The following is a 9,892-nucleotide window of genomic DNA, read 5'->3' on the forward strand; positions in this document are numbered from 1 at the left end:
GGTTTCATTATTCCACTGCTGTCTTTTTTTCTATCTTTTTATTTTCTGCTCTTGCATCCCTTGCCTATTGCAGGAATCAACATCTTGCAAGAGTTCTGTAGTTCCAGAAGGGATAGTCATCTTCCTGCATTGTGCTCAGTTGGAAGTTTCTTTTGGGTGAACATTTGTAGTCTTTGTTGATCAAAGACTGAAAGGAGAAGGGAATAAAAAGATAATTGAGGCTGGTATGTGCTACCTTCTGGAGTCTGCACGTGCACACCTAGTGGGGAGAGGGGTCTCTTTATATCAGAAACCTGGCCTGCATTTTCCAGAAGTGGGAGTAGGGTTCTTACTCCAATCCATACCCTAGCTACTCAGTGCAGATTGGTGACTGAAATTCAGAGCTTCCTGGTCTTTGGTGTTCAGCAATTGTTTATGTAAATCTGAAATTGCAAGGTATTACCTGACATCTTCTGACCTATTTAATTACAAGATATATGTCCGTCTCAAACTGAGTGACCATCATCTTCTGTATTTACCTTGCAGAATGAGGACAGTCAAAAATATTGGTGGCCTCATTAGTACAGTAAAACTAATGTAGTAATGCACTGTGAAGGTAAAAGTTGCATTTGTGTAGGTTTTAATATTTAAGAAGTATTTTAGCTCTTCATGAAAATGCTGCACATAGTAAATCATCTTAAATTCTAGTATGTTAATGTCTGAAGTATGAAAGGTAATTAAATAGTTTCTCCACATTTTTCTCTCCAGGGTCCCATCTGCGTGAAATCTTTGAAAAAATCAATAATCTGCTGTTGGGCAAGCAAATATCATCAGGTGGGAAGATGGTGGCGATTTCTCAACACCCACAAGGGAAAGATTTTGTCTGTTACAAACTAGCAGAAAAATTTGTGGTGAGTGTGCAAAGTATTTTTGAGGTGCATTCAAAGTTGTGATACAGAAAATATGGAAGTCATTTTGAACATAGGACGTTCCCAGAAACAGTAATGGGGTAAAATGACCAGATTTTCTTTTTTAAAGTTTTGGAATAAATATTGGCCAGAACACCAGGGGCAACACACCTGCTCCCCTCAAAATAGTGCAGTAAATTTTTTTCCATCGAACTAAGAAGTCAGGTTCTGCCTCAATTTAATGTCTCATTTGAAAGGCTGCCTCTCCGGCAGTGCGGCTTTCTCTTAGCATTGCAGGGGATGTCCTTTTGATCATTTGCTCAAGCTTCTGAAGTAACACTTTGAATTCACAATCTTTGAGCAAACTAATGTTCCTTGCTTTTTAGGGTTCATCTTAATTTTCTGTCTGCTGGTAATGGACAGATAATTTATTTGTAGACTTCGTGATCTGAATTACTCAATAGGATTTGAACAAACACTCTGCCTGAACGAACACCCAATTCCACGAATCCCAATTTAGTTGCCTGTTTTGTGGGATCATTCTTTGTGCAACATGGCAGGCAAATTTCGCTATGTGATAACAATAGCTCATTCATTGTATCTGAAACAATTTGAGAGATGTGATGTATCTTTATTGTACCTAGTCACTGTCGGTGACATATTATAACACCATTGGTTTCATAGTATCCTAGTATGATGCAGCATAGAAGGTGGCCATTCAACCCATCATATCTGTGTCAGTTCTGTGATAGTACTACCCAATCCATCCCACTCCTCTGCTCTTCCTATCTCCCTATCAATTATTTTCCTTCAAGTATGTATCTACTTCTCTTTTGCAAGTTACTAGCGAATCTGCTTACGCTCCACTTTCAGGCATTCCATTCCAAACTGCAAAAGGTTTGGCCCCGTTCGTTACCTTTTATTAAGTATATTGAGGTTTACTTTTGTGACTTGGACCATCTGAAGATTATAGAAATTGGGTCCAGCTTTTATGTTATATTTAAAAGGTTCAAGGCAGGTATAAAATGTCCTCCGCCTCAAATGTAAAGGAAGGTAAACCACTGGTTTAGATTTTTAATCTTGCTTTTCTTCATTACTGTCCACAGAAACAAGGGGAGGAGGAAGTGGCGTCTCACCATGAAGCTGCGTTTCCAATAGCAGTGGTTGCTTCAGGCATCTGGGAGTCTCACCCAAAGGTTGGCGATCTTTTCTTGGCCCACTTGCACCGAAAGTGCCCCTATGCAGTTCCATTTTTCCCTTCATGGAAAGACGGGCAACAAAAGGAAGAATACCAAAGGTAGAATTCCCTGAACAATATTACGCCCTCAAAACTGCCAACATAATTGATCTGATGTCTGCTTCTATCTACCAGCTGTCTATTAGTTAAAGCCAATCTGGTATTTCAAATCTGCTAATTTGAAGATGTTTCTAAAACTGCCGGTTTTCTGCTTTGACTCTCTATTTGGAGTTGCTCTACTTCAGAGAAGGAAATATTGTTTTTTTTAAACTTGATTTCCCTTTGCAACTCCTGTTGACAATTCACAGGTTGCAAGTGGTTATGACCGTGAGGAGGTTCAGGCACTGATTGGCTGCGATTTTGTTCACCCTGTTTGTTCTGAGAATGGATAGCTTCTGACTATAGTATATGTGACATTTGTTTCACATTTCATATCTACTTATAGCATCCTTCCAATTTCTTCGTATTTTGATTTTTTTATTTGCTTTCTTCTGGTCTTTTGTTGTAAAATGAAAAGATTAATAAAGAAAGGCATTTCTTGGGCTCAGCTTTCTTGAAAAGTACCACGATTCCCCCGTTTGTTCCAGAATTACTTTTAGAATTTCAGATGAATGGAAGAACAGGATTAATGGGCTAAATGGTCCTACGTCAGTGCTAGTTAGAAGCTTAACCCTGCTTTCATGGTCTAACCAAAAGTCAATTTATTTCACTTTATCTTGTCCATACCATTTGGTGTATTGTATTTTTCTCCAAAATTATTTTTTCCATATTTGTCATATAGATAGTATGTTTTGCTTAATCCCTCATTCCACTGGGAGCATGGGTTTGATGTGGCAAAATTTGACCTTGTGCTACAGTTTTATATGCATGATGCTGTAGCGAGAGAAGACATGGAAAATTTGGATATTCACACTTGGTGTGCCATTCAAGTCTAATCCTTTTTCTCCCATAGGTTACTGGGGTACCGAGTGCTGGACAATGGTGTTGAGCAGCAGGACAACTTCTTGAAACGGATGTCTGGCATGATCCGTCTGTATGCAGCAATCATACTGTTAAGGTGGCCATATGGATCAAAGCAAGCAGTATGTGCAATAACCAAATGCTACATTTCACTTTCTCAAGCACGTCTTAGTGTTGTCCAAATCTGAGCCAACCTGACAAGCATTGTGTTAAATGTGATATAGGGTTTTTTCTGTGAGAACTTGGGCCTGTGTTAATTGGTGTTTAAAGAATGATAAATGGTCTTTTTGAAACATATAAAATCCTGAGGGGGCTTCATAGGTTATATGCTGAAAGGATATTTTCCTGGTATGGAATCTAGATCCGAGGACCTCTGCTTAGAAATAAGTATTTAATACTGAAGTAAGGAAATATTATCTCTCAGGGCTATTAGACTTTGAAATTCTCTTCCCGAGTGAGCAATGGAGGCTGCGTCATTAAATATTTTCAAGGCTGAGTTGGACAGATAATTTTATTGAAAAAGGAGCTGAGATTTATGGAGGGCAGGAAAGTGGAGTTAAGGCCACAATTAGCTGTGGTCTTATTGATGTTTCCATCACAAGCTCTAGAGGCTGAATGGCCTACTCCTGAAAGGCCATTTTTGACCTCACATTGTTCTTCTCAGTCTATCAACATTTCCTTCTATTATTTTTTCTATCCTGTTTGTCCATCCCCTAAGATACAGCTATGTCATTTATCTCAGCTATTGTATAGCTGGGGCGGTACAGTGGCTCAATGGTTAGCACTGCTGCCTCACAGCAGCAGAACCCAAGTTCGATTCCAGCCTGAAGCGATGGTCTGCATGGAGTTTGCACAGTCTCCCTGTGTCTGCATGTGTTTCCTCCAGGTGCTCCGGTTTCCTCCCAATCCAAAGGTGTGCAGTTTAGGTGAATTGGCCATGTTAAGTTGTCCCATAGTGTTTAGGGATGTGTAGGTTAGGTGCATTAGTCATGGGTAAATGTAGGGAAATGGGTCTGGGGTGGGTAACTCTTCAGAGGGTCAGCTTAGACTAGTTGGGCCGAAAGTCCTGTCTCCACACTTTAGGAATTCTATGATTCTTTGCACAGAAGAACCTTGATTATCTAAGGGACACGGGCCGGGAGTATTTCATTTGGTTAGTCAAATTCCAAATAATTGAATGCTGGATAACACAGTTTAGCTGAACATCGAGATCTTTCCAGATAATCCAATATTCGGATAATTGAATGTTGGATAGTCGAGGTTCCTCTGATTGTGGTAACGAAATTTACATTCTCACCACTCTAGGTAAAGCATTTCTGTTGAACTCCCTTATTGGGTTTTTGTTTTTATGGCCCTTAGTTCTGGTTTACCTAGTGAGTGGAAACATCTTTATGTCTATTCTGTTGAACCCTTTCAGAACCTTAAAGATCTTATCCTTTCATAGGATGTGAGCATTTCTGACAGGACCAGGTTAAGTCACTCTTTTGGTCTTTTTCTGATAGATAGATATAATTTCTCAGTTGTGATATTGTTTTACAGCCTATAAACTGTTTGCAAATGTGTCATTTTGTTTGATTATCTGATCTTTCTTTGGGTACTTAGACTATCAAGATGTGGTGGAATTGAATCCTGGTGAATGTTAATGAGCTTGTTTGTTTCCATACACAGAACAGCCTGAATTGTGGATAAAATATCGCATTTAATTACTCTGTATTGAGATCTATGATATTAGTACTTTATTGTATTTTGGAAATATGTTGTTGCTTCCTGAGGGATTGACCTATCCTTTCAAACCTACCACATAATATATTTGCTTCCCAACTTCAGTGAGTCTTCTCAATGCCTCCTTGCCTTTATATTCTTTTTAACAACCGTAAAATTTCATTAAATGATACTTCTATTGATAAATTGTAGGGTGAACAGCACAAAGCAGGTCATTTTACCAAATGTTTTTACTGGTATTTTTCCTCTTCGTGCATCTCAACCCACCTCTTCAACTCTATCAGCATATCTATCTATTCTTTTCTCCTATTTAACTCCTTTCCACCTTAAAGTTTTTTGCTGTTTGTCTCAAGCACTGCTACAAATGGAGACCACAACCCTTCAATTTTGCACTACCATTCAGTGACACCACGGCTGATCTGATAATCTTCAGTTCCACTTTCCTATCTTTTCCTCACACCTGTTGACTCCCTTGCTGATCATAATACAAAATATACATAACAACCAGCCTAGTTATTTCTCTGTGATAAATAATTCCCCAGATTCACTACAATCTGAGAGAAAAAAAAATTCCTCCTCATCTCTGACTTAAATGGGTGACTACTTACTCTAAAACTATGCCGTCTGGTCCAAGGCTCTCCCATGTGTGGAAACAACCTCTCAGAGCCCAAGCTTCCTAAGAATCTTACTCTATTCAATAACCTATGTCCTTCTGCTGACTCTGTGGCGTCCTCACTATTTTCTTAGAACCTGTTTTTGTGTCGTCTGTAAACTTGGCAATAATATGTTGACTTTCCTCATTCAAATTATTAATATATTTTAATTTTGGCCCAGCACTGATCCCTGTTGCACTCCACAAGTTGCAAGTTGCCATCTTAAAAATGCCCTCCAGTGTATACCAACACACTGTCTTCTATTAGCTAGCCAGTCCTGTAATCATGCTAATCTTTCCCCCCCAACACCATGGCTTCTTATTAGTAATCATGTGTGCAGTATCTTTATTGGATGCCTTATAGATTCCCAACTGGTTCCAGTGATTTCCCCTGATTGTTACATTCTCAAAGAATTGTAGTAAATTTGTCAGGCATGATTTTCCTTTCATGAAGTTGTGCTGACTCTGCTTGATTATGTGTTTCTCAATGTCCTAGTATTGCATCCTTTAAAATAGACTGTAACATTTTACCAATGACAGATAATAAGTTGTTAGCTGTTTGGTTTGTCTCCCTTCCCATTTTGAATAAGGGTGTTACATTGATAGTTTTTCAATCATCTGGGACTTTTCCAGAAATTAATCATGTTGGGAAGATTGCTACCAGTGTAACTACCATCTCTGTAGCTCTTCCATCAGTATCCTCAGATGCAAACCATTTGGTCCAGGAAATTGTTGGCCATTGGCTCCATTAGTTTTCCTACTACTTTTACTGTGATTGTTATTATATGTATTTCCTATCCACCTTTCGCCCATGATTTAGTATTTTTGGAATGCTTTAATGTCCTTTGCTGTGAAGATTGATGCAAATTACTTATTCAACCCATCAGGATTATTCCTGACTCCCCATCAATATTTCCCCAGTCTCATTCTTTAAGTGGCCTATGTTAACTTTGACGTCTCTTTCCTTTTTACATCTTTAAAGAAGCTTTTAGTGTTTATTTTTATATAGCTTGTTAATTTGTCCTTATGATTAATTTTCTCCCTTTTTTGATCATCTTTTGTGTTTAAAACTTTCCAATCTTCTGGTTTAACACTGAAATTACCACACTGTATGTCGTCTTTTCTTTCAGTTTGATGCCATCCTTAACTTTTTTGATTTACTATGGTTGGCAAGATCCTTCCTCCTCATTGGGATATAACTTTGTTGTAAACCATAAACTATTTTCTTAAATGTCTGCCACTGTTCTTCAACTGTCTTTGCTGCTGGACTCCTTTTCTAGTTCATATCAGCCAACTCTGCCCTATTCCTTTATAATTACCTTTATTTAAGTTAAGTACACTCTTTCTGATCCAAATTTCTCCCCCTCAAACTGAATGCTAAGTTTTCCCATGTTTTGGTCACTGTTTTCTAGGGGAACATTTACTCTGAGATCATTTATGAAACCATGCTTCATTGCATATACAATAGCCTGACCTTTGGTTGGATTTGCAATGTATTTTTTGAGGGAGCTGTCCCAAATACACTGTATAAATGGTTTCCTGTGGCGACATGTATCAATCTGACTTTCCAAATGAAGGTAAAAACAATGACTGCAGATGCTGGAAACCAGATTCTGGATTAGTGGTGCTGAAAGAGCACAGCTGTTCAGGCAGCATCCGAGGAGCAGTAAAATTGACGTTTCGGGCAAAAGTCCTTCATCAGGAATAAAGGAATGAAGATTGAAGTCTCTCATGATTAATGTACTACCTTTTTTTTTGCATCCCTCATCATCTCTTGATTTATTCTCTGACCTATCATATAATTACTATTGGGGGCTGGGTGCCTATTCCTGCCAGTTTGGTCTCCCCACTTGTTAAGATGACTTTTTTTCTGTTGTACATATTCCAACCCATTATTAACAAAGCCATCCCACCACCTTTTTCTTCCTGCTTGTCCTTTCAAAACCTCACATACCCAGCTTTGATCTCCTTTGTAATAATGTAATGGCTACAAGACCATACCCAACAACCTTGGTGTGCGCTGTTAATTCATTTATTCTCTTCTCATTACTGCTTGCATTTAAGTCAAGGGACATTAATTATTTCTTTTTGCCAACATTTCTCTGTATTTTGATTCTATTTGTTGCTTTTTCATGTTCATGCACTCTGTCCCTTTGTGTCCCAGTAACGCCACCATGTCCCTTTGCTTTGTAAACCTATATGTTCCCTGTTCATAAACACCCCTGAATAATTAGTTTACAGTTCAACCTTCTCATTTCAAAGAGCTGCAGCCTAGACAGTACTGTTGTTTGAGTCTTCCAAATGATTGAAGTTGGCATGTGATCACTATTTAATCATTGTTTCTTCTTTGCTTAGGAGCATCCTCATGGGCTGAATCATGCTTGGCACTGGCTGGCTCAGATGTTGAACATGGAGCCACTGGCTGATATTACTGCAACACTGCTGTATGACTTCTTAGAGGTGTAATGCTTTTTACAATGCTATCCCATTCTCTGATACCCTCTCTTTGACACTTTACTCTGTATCTAGTATCTTCAAATATCTCCATAACCTCCAGCAAGTTAATATTTAAAAAAAAAATCTTTGGGATGTTTTTGTCACTGGCAAGGCTGGTCTTTTTGCCCATCCATAATTACTGCAATTGAGTTGCTTACTAGTCCATTTCAGAGATTAGTTAAGAGTTAACTATCTTATAGATAAGAAAAGCAGGTTTATTTCCCTAAAGAACATTAATGAGCCAGATGAAGTTTTCATATCAATCAGTGATTGTTTCATAGTCATTCTTACTGAAACTAAATTCCACCAGCTGAGGTGAATTTTTAAATTATGTCTCTGGAGCATTAGCCTGAGTATCTGGTGTAGTGACCTGAGTGCCACAAAAATTCATTCATGGGGCATGGGTCACTAGCTGGCCAACATTTATTGTCCATTCCTTGTGGCCCTTGAGAAGGTAATGGTGAGCTGCCATTTTGATGTTGCAGTCTGTAGCTGTGGGTTAACACACAATGCCCTTAGGAAGCGAATTCCACTGTTTTGACCCAGTGACAGCGAAGAAACAACGACATACTTCCAAGTCAGGATGGTGATTGACTTGAAGATGAGCTTGTAGGTAGTGAGGTTCCCATGAATCTGTTGCTGCTGTCCTTCTAGATAGAAGTGGTTGTGCGTTTGGAAGGTACTGTCTAGGGATCTTTGCTGAATTTCTGCAGGACATAAGCAGGGATTGTCATGCTTACGGAATCATACTGTAAAACATCATACCCAAATGTTCATCATAGAATCCCTACAGTGTGAAAACAGACCATTTGGCCCAACAGGTCCACACCAACCTTCAAAGAGTAATCCACTAGACCCATTTCCCCTAACCTAGTACACTACACTTACCCCTGACTTATGCACCTAACCTTACATGACCCTGAACACAATGGGCAATTTAGCATGGCCAAATTCACCTAACCTAATCTTTTGATAATGAGAGGGAACCGGAACACCCGGAGGAATCCCACACAGGCAACCACCCGAGGCTGGAATCGAACTCAGCTCTCTGGCGATGTGAGGCAGCAGTGCTAACCACTGAGCCACTGTGCTGCCCTTTATCTTGCAGTGGGAGAACACATTTGGTGACAGTGACCACAACTGCCTCACATCTACCATAGCCATGGAGAGGGAAAGAAGCAGATACCATGGGAAATTGGGGAAAAGGAAATTATGACGTTATCAGACAGGAGTTGAGAAGTACAGATTTGGAGCAATTGTTCCACAGAAAGTGCACAATAGATATGTGGAGACTGTTTAAGGAGCAAATGTTGTGAGTGATGCATAAATTGTTCCTCTGAGACAGGCAAAAAGAGGTAAGATTAAGTATCCTTGGATGACGAGAACAGAGGAACTTCTGGTCAAAAGGAAGAAGGCAATCTACGTTAGGTGGAGGAAGCAAGGATCTAGCACAGCTTTAGAGGATTACAGGCTTGCCAGGAAGGAGCTCAAAAATGGACTGAGGAGAGCCAGGAGGGGGCACGACAAAGGTTTGGCAGGAAGGATTAAGGAGACCCCAAAGGCATTTTACTCATACATGAGGAATAAGAGAATGATCAGGGAAAAGTAGGGCCGATCAAGGGTAGAGCTTAAAAATGTGTTGCTGGGAAAGCGCAGCAGGTCAGGCAGCATCAAAGGAGAAGGAGAATCGACGTTTCGAGCATAAGCCCTTCTTCAGGAATGAGGAGGGTGTGCCAAGCAGGCTAAGATAAAAGGTAGGGAGGAAGGGCTTGGGGGAGGGGTGTTGGGAATGCGATAGGTGGAAGGAGGTTAAGGTGAGGGTGATAGGCTGGAGAGGGGGGGGGGCGGAGATTTCGGGAAGAAGATTGCAGGTCAAGAAGGTGGTGCTGAGTCTGAGGGCTGGCACTGAGAAAAGGTGGGGGGAGGGGAAATGAGGAA

At 39.9% G+C, this 9,892-nt stretch overlaps 1 protein-coding gene across 4 annotated transcripts in view; it reads left to right on the top strand.

The window, feature by feature from the left end:
* The window catches only part of gle1 (GLE1 RNA export mediator), a 59,249-nt gene that overhangs the window by 35,287 nt on the left and 14,070 nt on the right, over positions 1 to 9,892 (top strand). For all 4 annotated transcript variants that reach the window (XM_043720576.1, XM_043720577.1, XM_043720578.1 and 1 more), the window contains 4 exons: positions 748 to 890; positions 1,994 to 2,184; positions 3,077 to 3,206; positions 7,814 to 7,918. In XM_043720576.1, coding sequence (XP_043576511.1) covers positions 748 to 890; positions 1,994 to 2,184; positions 3,077 to 3,206; positions 7,814 to 7,918 — 569 coding nt within the window. The remainder of the gene's footprint in view (positions 1 to 747; positions 891 to 1,993; positions 2,185 to 3,076; positions 3,207 to 7,813; positions 7,919 to 9,892) is intronic.

This window comes from Chiloscyllium plagiosum, chromosome 30, assembly GCF_004010195.1.
Source record: "Chiloscyllium plagiosum isolate BGI_BamShark_2017 chromosome 30, ASM401019v2, whole genome shotgun sequence".
NCBI classification, from domain to species: Eukaryota; Metazoa; Chordata; class Chondrichthyes; order Orectolobiformes; family Hemiscylliidae; genus Chiloscyllium; species Chiloscyllium plagiosum.